The 25,635-nt window shown below is 36.7% G+C and overlaps 1 protein-coding gene across 1 annotated transcript in view; it reads right to left on the reverse strand.

The window, feature by feature from the left end:
- Positions 1 to 25,635, reverse strand: part of LOC131992434 (A-kinase anchor protein 2) — a 168,447-nt gene that overhangs the window by 66,153 nt on the left and 76,659 nt on the right. The window contains exons 5-9 of the mRNA XM_059358027.1: positions 22,849 to 22,963; positions 20,060 to 20,081; positions 18,272 to 18,376; positions 15,454 to 16,362; positions 2,895 to 2,968 (exon numbers count right to left, since the gene is read on the reverse strand). Of these exons, the coding sequence (XP_059214010.1) occupies positions 2,895 to 2,968; positions 15,454 to 16,362; positions 18,272 to 18,376; positions 20,060 to 20,081; positions 22,849 to 22,963 (1,225 nt within the window). The remainder of the gene's footprint in view (positions 1 to 2,894; positions 2,969 to 15,453; positions 16,363 to 18,271; positions 18,377 to 20,059; positions 20,082 to 22,848; positions 22,964 to 25,635) is intronic.

Here is a 25,635-nt window from a genome sequence, read left to right on the forward strand (position 1 = left end):
TACAGAGCTAACTGTTAGCCTGTTAGCACATACACACTGTACTGCTACAGAGCTAACTGTTAGCCTGTTAGCAATTTGCAGACTGGACGCTAAGGGGTTAACATCCCCTCCGGCTCTGCAGCTGGGAGAGACTGCTGCAGGAGGACTGTGCCGCTTTGTTTCTATATTTAGCGACTTTTTTTCAAGAAAGCGACTGGAGACAAATCCAGCGACTTTTTCTGGTGTTATTGGAGACTTTTGGAGACTCTTCTTAAGAAGAGTAAGAACGAGTCTCCAAAAGTCTCCAATAACACCAGAAAAAGTCGCTGGATTTGTCTCCAGTCGCTTTCATGAAAAATAGTTGCTCAGGGGGTCTGAAAAGTCGCTAAATATAGCAACAAATTCGCTAAATTGGCAACACTGCTTCACCGGCTTCTTTCCAATCAGCAACCAGGCTTTTTTCACAGGAGAAAAAAGACCCTGCTCTTCTACAGGGACGAAAAAAGTCCTGACAAAAGTCCTCTCCAGACGGCTTGTATTCAAATTAGGGGCGTTTCGGCGAGTGAGACCCGCCTCATTCTGGGTATTGGGCGGTAGTAGAAACAGCCCTATACTTGTTCCAAAAAGTCAAGATATCCTTACATCTGCTGCACAGATTTTGACCTTTCTATTTTCAATACCAGCTTTATGGTGTGATACTGGAGTTCCCCTTTAAGAGGCAAATTTACAATTCTACATAAATGGTATATCACTGGCATAGTTTCTTTGGAGTACAAAACATTTCAGTTAAATAGGTGTAGTCATCTTTAATGTACCAGTTATGAAAATGCAATGGCGGTACAGTAATAGAATAAAAACACCCAAGGGGCCATTCTGCATAATGACTAGATTTACTCACATACATTTACTTCAATACAGTTTGTTTTTTTTTTTTACTGGTAATGGATTCTTTTTTTAGCCCACTATTGTTACTTTTGCCTAAATAAAAGATCTTCTACCAATGAGAATAGGAGAAAGTCCAGGACACACTTGTTATTACTATAAAACAATAAAGACATACATCAATAAGGACGTAAATGGATGAATGAATAGATTTTACAGCATGGCAAAACTAAATGTATCACATGGGAATAATATAGTTACTGTAAACTTGAAACTCAGCTAAAACTCCCAGTAGTAATATTACAACACCATATTAAATTGATACCATAGTAGATAAAAATGCCCTAAAGTACAACTAGGTCACTATAAATGCACTATTTAGTACCACAAAACCATTATATATTCCCTTAAGACATATTATAGAGATACAAGAGCAGCATACAATACACTATGGTCATATTACATTTACTGAGTGCCATAAATATCAGTATACAACGGGTAGTTATAAAAAATATGATAGTGGTTCATATCAGCACTCTGCAGAACAAAATGCACCTGCAGAAAGAAACAAAGGCATTCCTAACATGCCCCCCTAGCAGAGGAAATCCACCACAGGCTGTGTGGAAGAACATACAGTACTGTTGAGATAGATGAACACATTAACCCCTGAAGCTCCAGAATCAGCTGCTGACACCATTTATATGGTGTCTCTCAGACACAAGAGGGATTTAAACAGAAGATAGTCAACTAATGCTACCTAGACATCAAAAGATTTTGAAAAGATTTGGAAAAGACTCCCTGAAAACTATGAGCTCACATCTAAAGACATCTAGTGTTTAGAGTTTTTAGTTTCACACTGGGATTTTAGACTGTTAATCTAGCAGGGAAACTATTGACAAGACTACAACTAGATTCTTTTAGCAGTTTTTTCCCATCATGCTCTTAGTAAAAACTGACTAAATGGAGGAGAAGCAGCTTTTGGCTCCAGCTGCTCTAGTGTGTGACTCAGTGGTTTGTGTTGAAAACAACAACAACAACAACAATAACAACAACAAAAAGAAGAGAAGACGCCACAAAATGCCCCTCACAAAGCTGAAAAACGGTTTTTATCACATGAAAAGTTGACTATTTTACAGTAAAAATAGATATAAGGAAGAATAAAGGAAAGGAACATTTAGAAATGAATTCATGATATAATTTATGTCCTATTTAATAATAATGTCCATCCATCCATCCATCCATCCATCCATCCATACATCCATCCATCCATCCATCCATCCATCCATCCATCCATCAATCCATCCATCCATCCATCCATCCATCCATTTATCCATCCATCCATCAATCCATCCATCCATCCATCCATCCATCCATCCATCCATCCATCCATCCATCCATCCATCCACCAACCAATCCATCCATCCATCCATCCATCCATCCATCCATCCATTTATCCATCCATCCATCAATCCATCCATCCATCCATCCATCCATCCATCCATCCATCCATCCACCAACCAATCCATCCATCCATCAATCCATCCATCCATCCATCCATCCATTTTCCTCCACTTATCCGGGGCCGGGTCGCGGGGGCAGCAGGCTAAGCAAGGCATTCCAGACGTCCCTCTCCCCAGCCACAATTATAATGTGTTTAATTGAATAATTATATTTATCAGCTCTATCAGCTTTCATTCAGTAAATCATACATTAATCATGGATTATTTATTACTTATTTACGTATACATTTATTGATACATTTTAACTGGGTCTCCTTACTGTTCTCTTTACTAAGAAACATCTAAATATATGACACCACTATATTTTTATTGAGGACTGAGCTTACTAGCATTATTGCGATGTAAAACTCCTAGATTTACTAAAGACTTTCAGCTTTTAGTCTGGTACTGGGGAAATCTTTTGGTGTAAGCCCAGCATTATGTGTAGAATATAATTAATTCTTGAAAGTTTTGGATTCAGGTAATTGCAGATTCAGATAAACATAGAAACACAGTCACAGATGCTGTACTCACCATGGCAGTGTGAGGATGTCTGGTCGGAACGGGAGCTTGATGTCCATTTGCTGTCGTCATGGTAACCCCATAGCCTATAATGATAAAACACAATTTATTATGTTATTGTCACCATTGTCATCTTTGTGAATCATCATCTTCTTTCATGGTAAACTTTTTGGCATGCATATGACATGCATACATGCTTTTATGGTGGATTGTAAATCTGTAAACCAGTTTTAATCACTTATCGTGACTGTGCAGCCTGATTTTTATTGTTTTTTTTCTCTCTCACACAATCTCCTTTCTTCTACCGTTTACTGACGGATTAGCCTACATAGATACATTACACTGCCATCTTCTGGCGAAAGTACATTAATGCAGCTTTGTTTATTTGCTCTAAACCAGAAGATGGAAACATCCTGAATTCTGATTTTCTGTAATGCGACATTTGAAAATTTAACTTCAAAATTCACTGAGACTTTAATGGAGAAACGACTTATGATTAGGGCTGGGCGATATGGACCAAAAGTCATATCCCAATATATTTAGGCTGAATATTGATATATATATATATATATATATATATATATATATATATATATATATATATATATATATATATATATATATATATATAAATATAAAAAAAGTCATATCCTGATATATTTAGGCTGAATATTGATAAATATATATATATATATATATATAGAAAATGTTCAGTCAAAGTCAAATATTACATGTCACAAGTGGTTTTATTGAAACTGTTTATTTAAGTAAACATAAATACTGTATAACAACAGGAGAACCTTTTTAAAAAAAAATCAAAGCTCCATAAAGTGCACATTTAGATAAAAAAAAATATCAATAAAAATAGCCTATGAAATAAAATAGGCCAATCTTTTTCCGAAAAATAATATATTTATATGAGAAGTTAATTCCCATAAATTCCCATAAATTTCCATGATTCCCAAGGAAAGTTTCTGGAAATTTACTGGCATCATTCATTGTATTTTTCTTGACAGTGTGTGCAAATGTGCGGAAAACACCTTTAGTCCTGCAGGACAACTTTTCTTTCATGTTTAGAGAGAGACATTTAACTTTCTGAATTGTTTCTAAAATTTTGATCTTCCTATTTTGCAGCCTTGCTAAAATTTTGCGTATAATACGACATGTCACAAGTAGTTTTATTGAAACCATTTATTTATTTATTTTAGTGAACATTAATACTGTATAACTCACATGTACAGCTAACTGATCTATTGCATTTACTACCTGAAGAAGATTTACTTAATCTTGCTTTAAATTTCATGTCGTATTATTTGTATGTAGATTTTAATTCACAGTAAACCATGAATCATGTGAACTGTTGGTTACTGTACATGTGGCCTAGAGCAATCCAAGTCAATGACAGGATGCATACTTATAGAGATACACCACTGACACGTCTGTTATCATCCTGTCATGTGTGGGTGTGTGTGTGTGTGTGTGTGTGTGTGTGTGTGTGTGTGTGACAGTGCAGTAATTATCTGCAGTCATGGTTTGTGTAAAGGCTGTCATTGTCTTCAGATAAATCAATTAGTGCTCATTATCACGGAACACACACCCTGTATCCTCATGCAGGAAGAGACAGTGTGTGCTCCTCCTGTTTCTTTTGTTTTTTTCACATGCTGGTTGTCATGACGTCATGTAATAATAACAATAATCATTTATCACCTCGTACTGGGAGCTCTGGGGAAGAGTGCTTCATGTTTGTGCTGCTGCCCTCTTCACAACATGAGTAAATGTTGTAAATGGAGATAATAATAATAATAACAGCCGAGATAAGCATGCATTGTCAAAAAAAAAGAAAAGAAAAAAGGTGACATTGTGCAACTGCTTTATGCAAAAGTAATCTGTCAGTGTCAGAAGATATATTATATTATATATATTTATATTCATGTCCTGACATATGACCATAGTGTATTGTATGTACACTATTTATGTAAATCCTGAAGTGTCATTCAACATGATTGTAGCCACTTCAGTGTTCTTTTGAATGAGTGGTCATTTCATAAATAACATGTTCTTTAGTGTAGTAGGCGTGTTGTTTCTCTCACATGAGTATGAGAATCAGGATAGTTAGATGAGTGAACATGCTTCTTACAGTAGCCTCCCTACTATTATTATTATCTACTATGATACACTACTATTATGATTATACTGGCCTTATTATTATTATTATTATTATTATTATTATTATTATTATATATTATATTATTTTATTTTATTTTTATTTTGTGTCTGACAAAAAAAGACACAAAATTACCAAAAAAGACACAAAATAAAATAAAAATAAAATCATATAATATATAATAATAAGACACAAAATTACCAAAAAAGACACAATTACATATTATTACTATTATTATTATTATATATCATATACTGTACTATTATAATATACTGTCTAGTCACAATAACCTTATTACCATCATATCATCATCTTGCCGCTGTACCTTACCTAGCAACTGATCTTCTTTTTTTAACTTCTTATATGTCCATGTTCTATTCTCTGTTTTTTTCTATTGTTGTTTTTATTTATTCTACCTTTGTAGGCTATTATTATTATACCGGCCTTATTATTATTATCATATTATTTTATTTATAATTATTTATATTTATTTTATCATATTGTTACTATTTATTATTATATTACATATTATATTATATGTCATACACTGTACTATTATTATTATAATTATTCTATCTATCTATCTATCTATCTATCTATCTATCTATCTATCTATCTATCTATCTATCTATCTATCTATCTATCTATCTATCCCCTCTGATTAAACACTGCCTCGTTTAGTTAGTGTATTTGCATTATTGTTGGTGAAATACAACAAAACCTTCAAAACACCAAAGTCTCCTCTACCATGGATACATACTTCATACAACCCCACTTAAAAGAAATCCAAACTGTCCCTTTAAAATCCTCCTTTGCTCCTTCTGACTATATTTTTTTGTCTTATTTTTTGCAGTGTGTAAACTCATAAGAGGCCACAGAGCCAGTATGAGTCCCTGCAGGAATGTTGCAATAATATTAGAGTGATTTCTCCTGAGCAGAAACAGAGGGCTCACATTAAAACGTTGCTTTCTAGTTACTGTATCGTCCTTTATTTTGCTAGTAACATACTGAAACCTTATTGTGATTCACCCGTTTTAAGAATTAACCTTCATACATTTTAAAGTTTCCTTATTGCCTCAGCATTGTTTCCTAAAGGCCACATTATCACATTAGTCCAGCGGTTGGCAACCTTTATGGGCAAAAGAGCCACTTTTGCAGAAAAAAAGGGAAAAAATGTCGGAATGGAGCCGCAAACCTTATTTTGAGCCTTATAATGACGATAAAACAGCTAAGTCTATACACTGCAAAAAAAGCCAACTTGTAATTTTTGCCTAAAACAGTGATTTAAGTTGGTAAAACTTGGAAATATAAATGATTGACATTTAGGGCAATAATGTAAATTGGTGGTAAGCGGTGAAATTCGGTCATTAGCGAAAGCTAGCGGCTAACTGATGCTAGCGGCCAACTGATGCTAGCGGCTAACTGATGCTAGAGGCTAACTGATGCTAGCGGCTAACTAATGCTAGCGGCTAACTGATGCTAGTGGCTAACTAATGCTAGTGGCTAACTGATGCTAGCGGCTAACTGACGCTAGCGGCTAACTGATGCTAGCAGCGCTGCTTGTTACAGCTACAAGAGTAGCCATTAGCGTATCAATGCTAACTCAAAATTGTGGTCGCAGCATTAGCTGACATTTCATAGCGGCGTTACAATCGTGCCAATTCAGCACATTGCAGAAGTTAGCAGAAGTAAGGATTAAAAGTTATTACAATGTAAAATTATAAGTTAGTACAACTTACAGTTGAGTTGACAAAAATCTGAATTCAGAGTTGAGCAAACTCAAAAACAAAACTTAAAATATTTAGTTTAATTTTCCAACTTAAAATTTTATCGAAGTTTGTTGCCTTGAAATTTTGAGTTCACCCAACTTTTCTTTTTTTGCAGTGTACTAGCTTACCAGCTTTACTCATAGGTCTTAATGAGTATTTATTAATATGATTTAGTCAGAAAGCAGTAGGAACCAAAGTGCAAATAAGAGAAAAAGACACTGAAGAAATATCTTCAGAGATTTGGAATGGAATGCTAGCCTAGCTAGGGAAACTTAAAACGAGACTTGAAGTTGGCAAAAGTTAGAGGTTTCGTAAGCTATGATGCACATTTGAGGTGACCAAAAATTAAAGAGAAAAAGATGTTTAAATCCTGTGTATAAGCTGAAAATGTTTACAATCCAAGAATATAAATTGCTTTGGGTCAACACCAATGTGAAATAAAAATTAAAACATAAACAAATTTGTTTAATTTCACATAAATGTTTTGGTCTGAAGAGCCTCATTTAGCTCTGGAGCTGCAGGTTTCCTTCCCCTGCATTAGTCTCAGTTTGAAACTTGAAATGTTATTCATTCTGTTAATGTTTTATTCAGCTTGGTTTTCAAGCATTTATTGCATAATGTTCTGCCTGAATCTGGTAAATATTATGAAAATAATACAGTCAAAATCTCCCGAGGTACCCAGTGAGTCAAAAAGGTAATTATGTAATTTCTAACTCAGGATGACTGAGACTTTAGTCTTCTCTAGTTTGTTTGTTGGCATAAACACAGAAAATTATATGAGCTGACTTTAATTTTTGAGTTTGTGGTGCACATTTGTAAAGTATTTATATGCATATATAATGCCGGTACAATATATCATATTATATCATATCTTGTATGTGTGCGTGTGTATGTATGTATGTATGTATATATATATATATATATATATATATATATGTATACATATATATATATACATACATGTTTACATATTATATTATGTATGTACCCTACACATATATATATACATATATATGTATATATATATATGTATATGTGTGTGTGTGTGTATATATATATATATATATATACATACATGTTTACATATTAAATATATATGTATGTATACATAATATATACATACGTATATACATACATATACCTGTGTATGTATATATGTATATACACACACATGTATATGTATATATATATATTATATAATGTTATGTATGTACCCTGCACAGGCTAAATATGACACATTGCTATGTTATTATAATGATTATTATTGCTAATACTATAATTATTATATACTGTTATATAATACTATTATTATACTGGCCTTATTATTATATTATCACATTATTATTATATATTACATACTGTACTGTTATTATATAGTGTCTAGTCACAATAACATTATTACCATCATCTTGCCACTGTACCTTACCTAGAAACTGATCTTATTTTAACTTCTCCAGTGTCCTTGTTCTATTCTGTGTTTTTTTCTATTGTTGTTTTTATTTATCCTACCTCAGTATTTGATTCTATTGTATTTTATTGTACTTGAATACCGGACTGCTGTGAGAACCCAATTCCCCTTTGAAGATGAATAAAGTAATCTATCCATACATCCATCTATCTGAAATCCAGTCATTGACAACCTTACCGTATTTGACTTGTCTTTGGATAAAACATCACCTAGATTGAAGTCTGAAACGTGTGTGTGTGTGTGTGTGTGTGTGTGTGGTTGTTAGTGGCGTTGGTATTAACAGATAGTAAGAGGGTGCAGTAAGGAGAGCTAGTGATCTGTTTGTGTCAGCAGCCAATGAAGAAGTGAATGTTAGAGACAGATGGAAAGAACAACAAGCAAGAGACGGCAGGAGGGCACTGGAGAAACTCAGCTTTATTGACCAGAGATAGAGAGAGGATACAGACATCAGAGAGAGAGAGAGAGAGAGAGAGAGAGAGACAGAGTGAGTGGTCATACCCATAGAGAGAGAGAGAGAGAGAGAGAGAGAATTAGAGAAGTGTGAACAATAGAAAATGGCTCCTTTTTGTTTTAACAGTCCATACAACCGTGAGGGCGGGCAGACAGTGAGAACAGAGCCCCTACAGAGTGGGAGGGGTACTGCAGGCGTGGCAGTGGGGCTGGTAAACTCAACTCAAGTTTGTTGTTCAGCTCCTCGAAATTACATCAAAAACACACACACACAAACCCACACAGGCTAACGGGATTGGTCAGGCTCCATTAACGGGAACTCAGCCTTACAATTCTTCTTCTTCTTCTTTTTTTTTTACCCCCATGTGTTTCGATTGTAATAGTATTTCCTTTTTCTATTTTTAATTTTATTTGGATACAAACAGTAAGTGCTTCTTTGGTGTGTTGCACACCGTGTGTGTGTGCAGTACACCTTTTAAAGAATCTCTGCATAGCCTCGTCTATCTTAAAAACCAAACAGTCATGCAATGAATATGTTTTTGGCCAATCTGGGACACTGAGCAGGACGATATCAGTGATTGTCCAGCAGCCTATATGAGCCTTGCAGTCCACAATTGAACTTAATAGGGAAAATGACTGTGACATGCTGCTCAGAACAACCATCCTGTGGTGTTTTAAAGGAAAATGCATTTTTTCTCTCTGTAAAATTGTTATTTTGCTGATAAAATTCCAACTGTTTACTTTACAAAATTGTAATTACTTGTCTCAAAGCAAATCAAGTCAAGTAGATTTGAATGTTTGACTTAAAGGAGCAGTGTGCAGGATTTAGTGGCATCTAGTGGTGCAGCTGCAGATTGCAACCAACTTAGCATCCCCTCCCTGTTCAAGCATGGCGGAGAACCTACGGTGGCCTCCAAGTAGATATGAAGGGTTCATTGGAAATAATATTTTCTACAGATATCGGCATAAAAATGCAGAATATGTAGGAAACAGGACGTTTGATCTGGCTTTGGTTGACTGCGGATAAACAGTCCGTGTGATCAATTTATAACGAAGAATGACGGAACAATATCTCATTGTACACAAAAGGAACCCAGAATGTGTACATTGTATAATAGTTTAATATATATATATTTAAAGAGCACACTATATGCTATCCGCCGGGCTTAATCCTAGATTTTATTCTTCCGTTTCTTCCGTGTTTTTTTTCCGGTTGACTACTCCTCCCAGAATTTTGGTTGACATACACTGAAAAGGTATCAAATCAACCAGCTTGGCCATGACAAGTGTGCTACGACTTTTCTAAGGATTTCGGCAAATTGTTTTCCAATTATTCGGCAAAAACACGCCCAAAATCCCCCCAATGTTACCCTATGGAGAGGTTAGCGTGGATGACATCATCACTAGAGTGCAGAGGGAGAGAAAAATTTGTCAAAAAATAAATTTGGAAACTGCACTTGAGGCCGCAAATGCCGCAAATGTAGGAAACAGGATGTTTGATCTGGCTTTGGTTTACTGCGGATAAACAGTGAATGTGAAGAGCCGAAGAGGCGGAAAGAATTCGCATTCGCCATTGATTTAATTCTTTATTAGCTTAGCAAATTTAGCTAAAATGGTAGATTGGGTAAATTGTAGATGTTGTCTCTCAACTCCAACCCCATTCTCGTTTGTCAAGTTGCTAATTGGACTGTTAACAATGGCTGGCAAACGTGAAAAAGATGTCGTTATCTGGATATCCGCTGGCTACACCGTAACTGGGAAAATATTGGTTTTTGGCTCTAGAGGCAAAATCGATGTCAGAGTAAAAGCCAATGGGTTCTAAGATTGGTGAAAACACATTGATTCTTGGTTTCAGGTGAATATCTATTAATGAAAACATAATTTTTTATAATATATTCCATTTCTGCCAATAGATCCCACTAAATCCTTCACACTGGTCCCTGAATGGATGGAAACCAATGGCTGCCTGGAGGGACTCAGTGTTAAAACGTGCGGTTTGCTCTGGAAAATGAATAGTTAATAGACTACCATGCAAATCCAATGGTATGGTTATTTCATATCCTGCCTCTGCACAATGTTTAAAGACCCACAGATGACCAACTGGAACACATGTGGGAATAGAAGCAGTCGCCAACAGTTCAGGGAAGGTGGTGGTGGTCAGAAGAGGGGAAACTGTGTTGTGGGGTTAATTGTGAGGTTACACACAGCAAAGCAGTGAAGTTAGAGAATGAAAATATACAAAGCTTGCGTTTGTGCACTCATACAGTCGTCATATGGCATCGTAGGACATCAGAACAATGTCTAGTACCCATAATAATAATAATAATCAGAATTATCTCTAGATCTCTATATAGATGTGGAAAATAAAATCATCACTAAATAGAATATAGAGCATATTTACATTCTTTATCTACACAGGAAACTAGACCCCCGGCAGGGCCCGGTGGCGGCCAATCACACAGCCAGCTGGACTGACTGACAGCAGCATCGGCCAATCACATTAAAGCATGTAGGCCGACATACAGTTCTGCACCGACGGGACAGTTTAAAGGTGGGATTGTACAGCAGTTGCACAGGAGAGAACTGATTCACCCAGATAGACTTCTCAGTGCTGGAAAGATGCTATTTGTTGCCAAGGAATACTGTTATTATCAGAGTTAGTGCATAGAAAATATGTTATGTGCTTTACTCTATTATGACCAGGACCAGTAAAGCAGTCAAACACATGGTTGGAGAGAGAGAAAGAAAAAGTACTGCACTTAACCCTTTGATGCACAACATTTTATATTCTATATCTTTGCAATAAATTCATTTCATCATTCAGTATTGCAGGTTTTCCTCAATTAACTTGTTTTTTTATCATCATATGTCCTAATTTTTTGTTTTCATTGCTTACCTTTTGAATAAAAACCCCTTTTTTTATCACTACGCTTCTAATGCACAAGGTCATTTTTGACCCATGTGTGTAAACTTGATGTGATAATACAAAAACTATTTTTCTTCATAAAGTATGAAAGGAAAAATGGATATAATGATCTGTTGTAATAAAAAAAAGACATTCAAAGAGAAGTCATTTTTGACCCATGCTGTGCATTAGAAGGTGTTTATATGTTATATATTGTGCATCAAAGGGTTAAAAAAAAGGTTTTTGAGGCTCTTCAGGTTAAGTTTGTGATGTGTTCACTGTCACTTTTTTATGTCTTCGCATTTTAAAGTGCATAAATAATATTAAAGTTGGATTTAAACACACCAAATCTTATCATTTGGACCCGAAAAGCCTCTCTAACCTCTTTTGTAAACGTGCGGACATCTTCTTGGATCACATATGCGTCCCATATATTATATATTTATTGATCCCACTCTAAACACAGGTTGTTTTTCTGTAGTGTACAGTGGCAAAATATGGTCACTAACTCTCCAAAAATCAATTCACCAGACGCCTATTGAGCATCAGCATCCTCTCTGTTCCATGTAACATCAAAAGACATTTGAAAAAATCTTTCCAGCATCCATTATAAGTCAACACACTGAGGATAATAACTCCTTTTGAGGGCTTTTTTGTCTGAAAACCAACCGAGTAAATGACCTACAGTGTTATAGATATGATGTTATAATGACACCCAGGCCACATTATTTGCAGCAGCCTTGTAAACGAGGGCCTGGTTGGCAGTGTTTTCAGTCTCTCTGACTGTAAAGAGCAACAGTAATGGATCCTTCTGCAGCGGTGAAGACAAAAAGATGAACATGAATTGCACGTAATCTTTCTCTAAAAGCTCATTTAGAGCACAGCTGTCATAATTGAGTAGTATATTAGTAGAGGGGCGGCATAGTTTAAATATATCATAGCAATTGTTCAATTTTGTGATAAAAGCACCAAATTTGGCAGATGTGTTGATAAATATATTGGGAACAAAACTGGATATTGGGCCATCACAAACTCAGACCCTGGTTGCCGTGGCAGCCATTTTTAAAATAGGCTCACTTTGCACCGTGTTACATCAACTTCCTGATATGATATCCTGGCATGCTTTTTACCAATGGAGTCCTTAGATCTTTTTTCATAAGATAAGGTAGATATGATGTGAAAATTAATATCATATGCAGAGGCTATCTCCCCATTTTGGTGCATTTTCTGGTAACACTTTACATAACCATCATTTATAAATGGTAAATAGATCGTTTATTAATGTTAAATCATAATTTACAAATGACAAATGGATAGTTTATTAATGTAAGTTAATAGTTACTTTACCATTAACAAGCAATTCGATTCTAATTAATAATGTTTATCAATGGACTTTTTTTTATTAATGGTTTATAGTTGCACTCATAAACACTATTTTAAGCACTTGTTAACGATTTCCAAATTATTTATATAGCTTTAAGAAAATAGTTGTAAAACATCTATAAAGATTAAATATGTAGACCTAATTGTAGTACTTTGTAAATATTTGGTTTATTAACCATCTATAAACATAACTTAGTTGTTATTGTAAAGTGTTTCCAATTTTTACATTGTCAAAAGACATATTTTCACTTTAACTTCTATGTAATTTATATTTGTGGTGTTGTAACCATGGTAACAGCAGCTTGGAGGCCCAGGTTCTATCTACTTGTAACAGCTGGCCGCCATCTTGGAAAATTGGCCGCCATTGTGATCAGAATGTGAATACGCGATGGCCCAATATCCAGTCTTTTTCCAAATATATTAAGCTATATGTGTACCAAATTTGGTGCTTTTATCACAAAATGAACATTAGCTTAGCTATGCCGGCCCACTATAGTGCTTGTTTGTATTCATTATCGAAAAATGTGTGCCCTGCTGTTAGTGGTAGTAACCCATGTTTGTTTTCATAGGTGGAAATACATGTTCCTCCGCTGCCAGAGTGTTCTCATTGAGCTGCCGTTAGCTTCCTGTGCTCTGTAGACACACGGGAAAAAAGTTGGCTGTATAGATCCTACTGGCTGCCAAAAGGTGTTCCACTGCTTCAGATTTACTGCTGCTGAGTTAGGAAGTACTAGAATAGGAGGAAATGGTCTCAGCAGTGGAATCGCTGGAGTTAATGGACGAAACGACAGAGAGAGAGAGAGAGAGAGAGAGAGAGAGAGAGAGAGAGAGAGAGAGAGAGTCCTGTTACTACTAACTACAATGTCAAAAACCTCCCACAGAAACAGCCGTCCCAACAATTCAATGGCCTTTTAAGTTTCAAAACAAAAGAAAAATCAGAAAATAACGGCAAACTGAAAAGAAAAAGCCTAAAAGAAACTTCTAATTATCTCTAATATTTTTTTGTTTTTTTTGTTAGGACTACCAATGTGGAAGAATGAAGAGGCACATAAAGAAACCAAGGCAACGAGTCCCCTCCTCTCCACCCGGGTCAGAGAAGAGGGCTGGGTCTGTAGCAGACAATAATCTAATAACAACCATTAAAGGAATAACTACCAATAACGTAATCATTTTTATTTTTTTAATTTAAGACTAAAGCTAGTGATTGTGACACACTGTACTGCTACAGAGCTAACTGTTAGCCTGTTAGCACATACACACTGTACTGCTACAGAGCTAACTGTTAGCACATACACACTGTACTGCTACAGTGCTAACTGTTAGCGTGTTAGCACATACACACTGTACTGCTACAGAGCTAACTGTTAGCCTGTTAGCACATACACACTGTACTGCTACAGAGCTAACTGTTAGCCTGTTAGCACATACACACTGTACTGCTACAGAGCTAACTGTTAGCCTGTTAGCACATACACACTGTACTGCTGCAGAGCTAACTGTTAGCCTGTTAGCACATTAACACTGTACTGCTACAGAGCTAACTGGTAGCCTATTAGCAATTTGCTCCAGTTAATTAATTAATTAATTATAATATTATTATATTTTTCAAGTGACTAAAATTTTGTAACATTAATACCAATAATATAAATGTAAACGTTATATAAATAAAATAATATTGTATACAATATAATTAATTTGAATATTATTTTATTTGTCAAGTGACTAAAATTTTGCAACATTATCAACAAAAATAACTGTGTTGTCAGCAGTTATTACATTAAGAGTATTTATTAGATTATTGGCTGCTACAGGGTTGTTTGAGTTCATAGGTTGTTTATGTGTGTTTGTGTTTATTTGGAGAAAAACAGGAGAGAATCTGTCGAGAGAAAAGGAACGTGGGAGGTGACTGAGTAGAGATTAAAAAGATTACTGAGACTGTGTCTGTCTTTCTGGATGTTTTATAAAGTGGCTTATTAAAGTTGATGATCTGGTTGATTGTCCAGACAGCACGTTGTTGTGACTGATTGTCCGTGTTGACCAACTGAGAGTTGCTCTATAATACCTGGTTTCGGCTGTTTGTTTGTCAACAACAGCTTAATTACGGCTTAATTTGAACCTACGAAGTGAATCTGAGGAGGCGGGCGGCGTGGAGGCGGGGCCTCAGAGAGCGTGATGAGAGAGCAGAGATGTAGAGGTAATAATAAAAAGTCAAAGGTCAGACAGGAGCGTGTGTGTGTGTGCGTGCATGTGTGTGTGTGTGTGCCAGCCAATCAGAGTCCAGAGGAGGAGGAAGGAGGCGGGGCTTCTGTTAGTAACCATCCAGAGACAGAGGAGAAGAGAGGGGGATTGTGGGTAATAATAAAAGGGTGGAAGAGGGAGAAGATTCAGTCACATGAGGATGCAGCACTCGCAGCGTTTCCTCTTGTCTGTACCTGTGGCGGGGGTGAGGCCGGGCGGCGGCGCGGGGGCCGCCGTGGTGGCGTCGGGGTTGGCGGGGGGCGAGGAGGCGCTGTCGGGCTCACGGCCGTCGGACGACAGTTCCGTGCTGGCGGCTTCGGACGTGGCGGGCCGGCCCGACACCAGGTCGGCCGCCGTGCCGTCTATGATGGACAGGTCGGTGACCGTCTTCTCCCGCAGCGACTTCTCGTCGTCTTCGTCGATCAGGACCACCTCCGCCTTCACGGCGCCGTCGAAGCCCAGCAGCCGCCTGCTCTCGCTCGTGTCCTCTACGTCCTGGTAGCCCAGGAACACCATGGTGATCGGGTGCTCCGTGCTGGCGTGCGGCGGGAAGCTGAGCTCGCCGCCGCCGCCTGGTGGGTGGGGGGCGGAGGAGGAGGAGGCGGAGGAGGCGGAGCCAGGCTGGGTGGTGATGGGAGCGGCGGCGGGGGGCATCATGCCGAGGCGGGGCTCCCTCTGGAGGGTCACCTGGGCCGGCGGGCTCGAAGGAATGGATGGCGGGGCGCAAGAGGGCGGAGACAGATCGTCGATATCTGCAGGGGAGACGTACGCCTGCGGGGTTGCCGAGGTTGCCCGGGTTGCCGGGGTTGGTGGGGTTGCCGGGGTTACCGTAACCTGAGCCCGGCTGCCGTCTCCTCCGGGTCCGGCGGGTCTGGCGGCCCGTTGGATCAGCTGGTCGACCTGCGCGGAGCTCCAGCCGTTCTCCATGGTGCTGGTGGACACGCCCCCACAGGAAGTGACCTCATAGACCACTTTCCGCCCGTCGTCGTAGACTTTGACGCCGCGCGACGCCGCGTCCAGCGGGCTGACGCGGGTCGCCGACAGGACGCGCTGCTCGCCGGTCTGAGGGTCGTGCTGCACGTTGATCTCCATGGCAAACATTGCTGTTAGGAGGAGGAGGAGGAGGAGGAGGAGGAGGAGGAGGAGGGTAGTCAGAGTGAGGGGGAGGGGGAGGAGCCAGTGGAGGAGGAGGTGGGAGGAGGGTGTTGGGAGGAGAAAGTGAAGGAGTGAAGCATGAGGACGGGGACACAGTGTTCTTATTTCTGATCCAAACTTCTATTTCTGTCATTAGTAAAACACAAAACGTTACCTTCACTTTGTCCTTCAGATGAAAACCACAGCAACAGGAGCAAGATTTAATAATAAATATACCAAATATATAAATAAATAAACCCAGCTGTCCCTCTGTGTGACTACGTGAGGAAACTACGGATATAATGTGCAAGTGCTTGTCTATCTTTAAAATAAGTTATATTAATGACAACTATTATACAGTAAAAAAGGTGCCTGAGCAGAAATATTGTTTTCTTTAGTCCTCACAAGTCCGCTCTTTGAAATGGACACTTCATGTAGTGATTATAAACATTTGCCTCTAATTAAGGATATTTCCAGTTATGTTTGTTGCATACATAATAAGTAGATAATAATAATAATAATAATAATAATAATAATAATAATAAAATGAATGAGAATAAGAAGACCCAAGGTTTAGTTCTGTTCCTACACTTTTCTTTTGATGTACGGCTTTATGTTACTGCAGATAAGTTATTGTTATTGAGTTATTCTCATCACAAAGTCAGCTACACCAAATACAATGAAACAAACATAATAAGTTGGATAATGAACTCAACAGATTTCCATTTACTATATAAAAAAACAACTTTTGCACATTTTATTTTGTGCGGGCAGTACATTTATTTTATTTTATTTTATTTTTAATTAATTTTATCTTATTGTATTTTACTGTTCTATTGTTTACTACATCTCTTTGTATTGTGTTATCTATTTATTGTTGCGCAGCACTTTGGAAACCTTGTGTTTGCTATAATTATGCTATATAAATAAAGTGGATTGGATATTAGTAAGTGTAAAGACTAAAAATGAATAAAAATATCAATAACTAGTAGCCTAAAACTATGACTAATTTTAAAAACTAAAGCTTATACTGAGTAGTACTACTACAGTACAACTAACTCTATAAATCAAGTATAAACTAGTAATACTACTATTATTACTATTATTAAATATGTTTAACAGTCTTGTTGTTGTCATATATATATATATATACACATACAAATACTTCTTTCAGTACTGAATTGTACTGAAAAGTACTGCATCCTAGAATGACTCCAGTATTTGTGTATTATGACATTGGTTTCAGTTTGCTGCCTCTACAAAGTAATGTTAACCCTTTATCAGGCAAAGAACTATATTTGGTAACTTCAGGTAATATTTCGAGAAAAAAGTTACAAATTTACTAGATTAAAGTGGCAAATCTACAAGAAAAAAAGTTGCAGATTTAAGAGATTTAAAGTGGCAAATCTGTTCGGAAAAAGTTGCAGATTTACAAGAAAAAAGTGGGAAAAAAACAACTTTTTTCTCCCAGATTCACCACTTTAAATCTCTTAAATCTGCGACTTTTTTTCTCGTAGATTTGCCACTTTAATCTCGTAAACTTTTTTCTCAAAATATTATTTTCGTATGTTTTTTTTTACACATTCTGGCTGTATGAAAATAATCGTTAGTTGCAGCCCTAATTGAGATACACACTGGTTTCTGTTTCTAGTTTATTTAGTTAAAGTCCATGTTAGATTTCACCCAACTGGTGTGTGTGTGTGTGTGTGTGTGTGTGTGTGAATGTGTGTGTGTGTGTGTGTGTGTGTGTGCGCTCCGTGTGTGTGTCAGTTTGTTCTGTTATAATCCGACTTGGCTGCAGCCCAAAATCTTCCTGTCTGTCCTCCCTTTTCCTCCCTCCCTCCCTCTCTTTTCTCCTCCCTCCTCCCTCCTTCTTACCGGGTCTTGGGGTGGCGTGCTCTCCGGTCCCGGGCGGCGAGGCCAGGACGAGGCGGTCGGGGTCCGTGCGGTCGGAGAGAGGGGCCGACATGCAGCCGGAGGCATCTAGTGATCAGGAGCACAGGGGGGAATGAGACACGGTCAGGGGACGCTGCAGGACACACACACACACACACACACACACACACACACACCGGACACATGCCGATACACACACATACACACACTTCATTAGTGTGTAACCACACCCTGACACAAACACACACACACAAACACACAGAGCTCAACCCCCCCAACAGGGGGACTAGCCCCGCCCAGGAGTGACCCTAACCCGCCCCTATAACAAATATACACACACACACACACACACAAAAAGGTGTGTCTAAATGAATTACTTTTTTTGGTAATTTTGTGTCTTCTTTGGTCACTTTGTGTCATTATTGGGTCATTTTGAAAAATAATTTTGTGTCATTTTTGGTAACTGTGTATTTTTTTGTCATTTTGTGTCTTTTTTTTAGTAATTTTGTGTCTTTTTTGTCATTTTGTATCTTTTTTTTAGTAATTTTGTGTCTTTTTTTAGTAATTTTGTGTCTTTTTTGTCATTTTGTATCTTTTTTTAGTAATTTTGTGTCTTTTTTTGGTAATTTTGTGTCTTTTTGGTCATTTTGTGTCGTTATTGGGTCATTTTGTTTCTTTTTTGGTCATTTTGTGTCTTTTTTAAAGTAATTTTGTGTCTTTTTAAATAATTTTGTGTCTTTTTTAAGTAATTTAGTTTTTTTTGTCATTTTGTGTCTTTTTTGGTAATTTTGTGTCTTAAAAAAAAAATCATTTTGTGTCATTTTTGGTAACTGTGTATTTTTTTTGTCATTTTGTGTCTTTTTTTGGTCATGGAGTGAATGTGTGTATCAAAGCAAATGTGAAGCTGTCGAAATGGAAACATCTTTAAAGCTGCAGAACCCTTTAAAGTATCTGACGACTCCTTTTACAGTGCTACACTTCAGACACACTTCATGCAGATTATGTTAAAGTTTCAAATTCTGTTATCAGCCTCACACTGCAAAAAAGGTGTGTCTAAAACCAGATCAAAACACTAAATCTGTTAATTTCTTATTTTAAGCGTTCAACATGCATATTTCTAGTTTTAATAATCTTAGTTTAATAAATCTTGTCAAGGTAAATTATCTGTCCATGCAGCAAGATCATTTCCCTCAGATTTAGAGTTTTAGTGCACCATGTAAACTCTCCTCATCTCTGTTTCTGTGTCCACGGCAACTCCAGCACCCTAGAGGTTCAGTGCTTATGCAGCAGAAGCGTGTGTGTGTGTGTGTGTGTGTGTGTGTGTGTGTGTGTGTTTGTGTGTGTGTGATTGCAGGAACAAAGCTTTGGGGGCTTACTGGGTTTGCTGGTGAATAGAAGAGGGATAAAGGCAGCGACTGCAGGCTGCAGAGTCATGGCCTTGTGTGTGTGTGTGTGTGTGTGTGTGTGTGTGTGTGTGTGTCTACGTGTGTGGCTGTGGGGATGGTGGAGTGTGTGTTTGGGGGTTCAGGAGCGTGCTCTGGCCTGCAGCCCTCCTGCCTCAGCGAGACTATTATTCCCACACACACACACACACACACACACACACACACACACACACACACACACACACACACACACACACAGAAATAGAAAGAGAGGGACCCCATTGCTCGGAAATAACAAAAACTCAGGGGAGGACACCACGCCATTAGGTGTTTTCACATTATTGGTGTGTGTGTGTGTGTGTGTGTGTGTGTGTATGTGTCATACCTCCATCCTGGTTCATCAGACTCTGAAAAAAAGGAGAGAAAAAATGTTTTATTATTTATAAAACACACAAAAAAAACAAAAAAATGACAAAAAACTCAAAAACACATAAAAATCACAAACAAATTAAAAAACACACATAATAATACATAAAAACAAACCAAAAACACACACAAAATTTCAAAAAACACACAAAAACACACCAAATACACACAAAAATGACAAAAACACACACAAAAAACACATAAAAACACACACAAAATTGCAATTTCTTTGTCTGTTTTTATATTTCTTAAATGTGTTTTTTGTAATTTTTTGTGTGTTTTTTGTAAAAAAAAAAATGTTTTTAGTGTGTTTAGTGTGTTCAAAGTGTTGATCCAGTAAGTCAAAATGAAAAAAATAATAGTCAGGTCATTTAGGTGAGGTTGTGCTGAAAACAATGATACCAACACGTCGTGGTGAAGATTTTTAAGTGATTTGTATACAGACAGAATGAAAAGGAGTCAAAAACAGACAAAATAGCCCCAAACTCCAAAGAGTTAATCGACAAAATAATAGGCAGATCATGAATCGATAATAAAAATAATGGTTAGATGCCCCCCTATACTAGACTAGATATAGTTTCTTGTCACTACTTCAAAAACAAACAGTTGTGACTAATATAGCTCTGCAGCATCTGCAGCCATATTAAGAGCTTTTTTATTCCTTGTTTTACAATGAAATTAAAGATTTACAGCTCAACAATAAACCTAATTCATCTCATTTATTTTTAGCACGCTTGTGTTTTCAATTAGCAGCAAAGTCTTTAAGAGACTCTGTGTCATTGTCTCTCTTTTTTATTTGCTCTCACAAAAAAACAATTAATGTGGCTTAAATAAACATTGCAATTATAGAGCAATTAAAGCAAAAAAGAAGAGAGAATTTAAAAACTCCTTTCACCAGTTATTATTCAGAGGATCCATCAGCGAACCCGCCATTTTTTTTTCATCCTGAGGCCGTAGCGGGCTCAATTTAAGGAGTATAATAAATATACTGATATTATATGAAACAAGATGTATACTAAATGTGTGTACACTGCAAAAAAACATGAAGCTTACCAAGTATTTTCTTCTTATATCTCACAATAGTATCTTAATTATATTGTTTTTAGTATAATTTACCTACTGACCATAGCTTTATGTGCTTATTTAATTATTAGTATTATTATTATGTGCTTATTTATTATCTTATTGTTTAAAGACTTCTCTTTAGGATTGATATTGATATTACAAAGAAACATTTACTTACTGCACTGGCAGATAATTTGACTTGTTTTGAGCATGTATTTGCTTAATTCTAGTTATTGATTTCTTATTTTATTTTCTTATTTAAATTGTATCAACCCCAAAATTGCTGCTACAACTTATGGGACATAATTGAACATGGAAATGGACTTTAAAAAGCCGACACTAATGTTATCACCCTTTATACACCATAATAGGTTTTTAAAAAATAAAATTAATTAATTATGTCATTTTTTATTAGATATTTTTGAACAGAACAACTTAACACAGTGCTGAGCTTCAGCTCAGATATCTGCTGAGATTCAACCTGTAATAACTGGCAAATCTTATCTGTCAAAAATACTTTTGCAAGTTTTGTTGCTTAACAAAAATAAGCAGATCACTAAAAGCCCGCCAAATTCCCCAAAAACTACTGTCAGATACTTTTTTTTTTGCAGCGGTTCTGTTACCTTCCTGACTCCCTCTTTTGTATTCAGAAATACATTTCAAAAACTGATGATAAAATAAGGTTACTTTCTGAGTTTCTTATTCCATAAATCATCTCTCATTGGCTGCATAACATTGAACACACTACTGGGTGGTCATCAGGTTTGTGCTGCATAAACATAACATTGTTGCAAGAAGCTCTTATCATCTCTCTCCCTTTCTCTCTGTTCATGTCTCTCTGTTCTGTGTAATGAAACAAAAAATGCTTCCTGCAAAATCCTCTGGACAAGACAACTCAAAGACGCAGATCTTAGACAGACTTGCCAAAAAGAACCTGAGCGTACACTACCGGTCAAAAGTTTTAGAACACACCAACTTTTCCAGAATTTCCTTGAAAATTACGCAGTTTAATGTCTCAGTGTACTCTGAAATTAATGCACATTTGCAACATTTAAAATTCTTTATTGAGCATGATAGTGTTTTGAAAGTAAAAAAATGATTCAAAATCACATTTTATGTTGGACTAAAGGACTAAAAAAAGACACAAAATGACAAAAAAAGACACAAAATGACAAAAAAAGACACAAAATGACAAAAAAAGACACAAAATGACTTACAAAGACATGAAAAGAATTCAAAAATGGACAAAATAGCCCAAGACCTTTGGACCCTTTCAAACTGTTCATTTGACTTGAACTGCTTGAATTTCAATAAAGAACTGGAAAAATTGGGGCGTTCCAAAACTTTTGACCGGTAGTGTATGTTAAGGCCCGAGATTGCCAGCTGAGTGTGCCGAGAGGCAGAGAAAGATGTGTGTGTTCCTATTAATCTTCAGATTCTCAGCTTTCAGATGATGTTCATCACTTCTATGTGACATTTATTGTTGACCTGCTATCTCCCCTTAAACATCCACTGCCCACAACCACCAATTCGAAAGAAAAAGGACCCCGAATAATAAGTGGTGAAGCAGAGATGGAGAAGTATCAACACAACCAGCGAGAGCAGAATGACGTCATTACTTCACAACAGTTTGTGGTTCTCTGAGCAGGATAAAGCTCCTGAAGGTTCCTGATGTTCTCTCACCTTCTGCAGGTCTTCTATGGAGCGCTCCGTCTCCTTCAGACGTTCTCGTAGAACCTGCTCTTTGGCTGATATCTGAGACTCTTCACTCTCCAGGGTCCCGATCTCAGACTCCAGCCTGCAAACACAAAAACACAAAAAAAACCACATTTCATTTCATTTCATTTCACCTTTATTTATTCAGGGAGCGCCCTGATTACAGCATAAATACAATTCAACACATTACAATACATATCCATTATAATATGAATGAATTCAACAAGCACATGTACATTCAGAAACCATAAGATCAACAAGAATGTATTTAAAATGATTAAAAGGAATCAGTAGATTATTCCATTTAAAAGGAGCGAACAACAACAACAACAACAGCTCCTTCCGGCACACAATGGGTTAAAGAGGCCTCTTCCTTTTTAAAAGTAGAGAAAATTAGATATTCAAGAAGTGAAACCTGAGCAAATTCTACAATAAATGGCAACCGTTTATGGACTTTTTGTGACTTTTTATTTTTATTTTCTTCTCCTCTCTCTTTTACTATTATTTATGTATTTTATCTGTTGTGTTTATGTGGTCAGTTTAATCATTTCTTACAGACTATATCTAAATATCTAAATATTGTATAGTTTATTTGGTTTCAATTTATGTGACCGTTGTTTGCTCTTAAAATTATACAAATCTAAATCTAAGGATGTGTACAAACATCAGGGTTCGTGCACTTTAGCAGTCGTCAAATTAAAGCATTTTTCAAGGACTTTCAAGGTAAATTTTCAATCTTTTCCAGTATCTTACACCTGTTGTAAACTGCATGTTTTAGATGAGTACTTACATACTAAAAGGGGGAGATTTCACTGAACCATACCAACAGAGATGGTGTTACACTTTTAGGAGGAACGGTCTAATACTTTATTCCATGACTGTAGTTTTGGTAATTTTTACATCTATTTTTGGTCATTTTGTGTCTTTTTTGGGCCATTTTTACATCTATTTTTGGTAATTTTGTGTCATTTTTGGTCATTTTTACATCTATTTTTGGTCAGGAGGAACGGTCTTCATTTCAGATAGGCTACTCATTATTTTTTACATTGAACATGTGATTATTATCTATGGTCTATAGATAGATATATTCAGATTGCAAGAGAAATACAGTAAGAATTTTAAGCATTTACAAGCACTTTATCCAAAATCCAAGAACTTTTTAAACCTTGAAAATGCAACTGAATTTTCAAGGATTTCAAGCCCCCGTACCAACCCTGAAACATGTTTAATGCCGACACCAATGTACCCTGATAAAGGTATGTCCCCTTGTTGCTTTTGTATACACATCAATAAAAATATGAAACACAAACTCGGCACACAAACACACGTGCGTGCTCACGTGGCCCTTTAAGAGCTGGATACAGTAACAATAGTAGGAAGCGTTGAGGGAGGAGGACCTGAAGCTTCCTCTCTCTCTGCCAGAACTCACAATACTTCAGCTTCTCTCCTCTGGGACCAGAGGAATTTGTGCGTCAGTGTGTGTGTAAAAAACATATTAAGGTTTATAACAATGGTGTAAACAGTCCCACTGTATTATATAATCAATACGGCTCAGTCATCACACACTGCTAAAAAGCCAACTTGTATTTTTTGGCCTAAAACAGTGATTTAAGTTGGTAAAACTTGGAAATATAAATTATTGACATTTAGGGCAATAATGTAAGTTAGCACAACAAAGGAAGCCAGTTGTCTGCTCAAAAACAAGTTGGTGAGTTGTTGTTACTTATATCTTTAAGTTGGGGTTCACAACAAGGGACAATAGTTCTGATAACTCTTATTTCTTTGTTGTGAAATGTGGGAAAGCGGTGAAATTCGGTCATTAGCGAAAGCTAGCGGCTAACTGATGCTAGCGGCTAACTGATGCTAGCGGCTAACTGATGCTAGCGGCGCTGCTTGTTACAGCTACAAGAGTAGCCATTAGCGTATCAATGCTAACTCAAAATTGTGGTCGCAACATTAGCTGACATTTCATAGCGGTGTTTTTTATTTGCAGTGTAGTACACACTGTCCTGATGGACTGAGAGCGTTCAGGTTGTTAGCGGTGATGTAATGTAACTAAGTACATTTACTCAAGAACTTTACACTGTAAAAAATGTCTGTAGATTTTACAGTGAAAAATTGCTAAACCATGACAGTAAAAGACGTAAAATGATAAATGGGTTAATTCAGTTTCAGTAACAATGAAACACTTTAAATGTATATATCAGCTAAAACAGTATTTTTTTTTTTTTTGAAAAATACATCACTCCACTGTAAAATACTCTGGCACTGTGTTTGTAGCAAAAAAAATACTGTAATATATCTACAAGCCATCACTGTAATTTTTGCACTTATTTTTTTGTCAAAAATACTTTCAAAAACAATTCTCACTGTTAAAGTTAATTAAGTAAGTAAGTATACAGTTTACTTACTTACTTACTTAAACTTGTTTTTTTAATCAAACCTAATCATAGTATATTAAGTAGTTAAATTGAGCGTTACGTTGAGGAAATCAAAACTCTGCTTACATAAATGCATCAATAATAACAATATAATAATATATTTGTAATATATATATAACAGTCTGAGTGGGTCCATTCTGCATAATGAGTACTTTTACTCTTGATACTTTTGTACTTTTACTTCAGTAAGTTTTGAATGAAGGACTTTTACTTGTAGTGGAGTAATTTCACAGTGTGGTATTAGTACTTTTACTGCAGTAAAGGATCTGAATACTTCTTCCCCCACTGCTTGTTAGCATGAATAACCAACTGT

The sequence above is a fragment of the Centropristis striata genome, chromosome 19, assembly GCF_030273125.1.
Source record: "Centropristis striata isolate RG_2023a ecotype Rhode Island chromosome 19, C.striata_1.0, whole genome shotgun sequence".
NCBI classification, from domain to species: Eukaryota; Metazoa; Chordata; class Actinopteri; order Perciformes; family Serranidae; genus Centropristis; species Centropristis striata.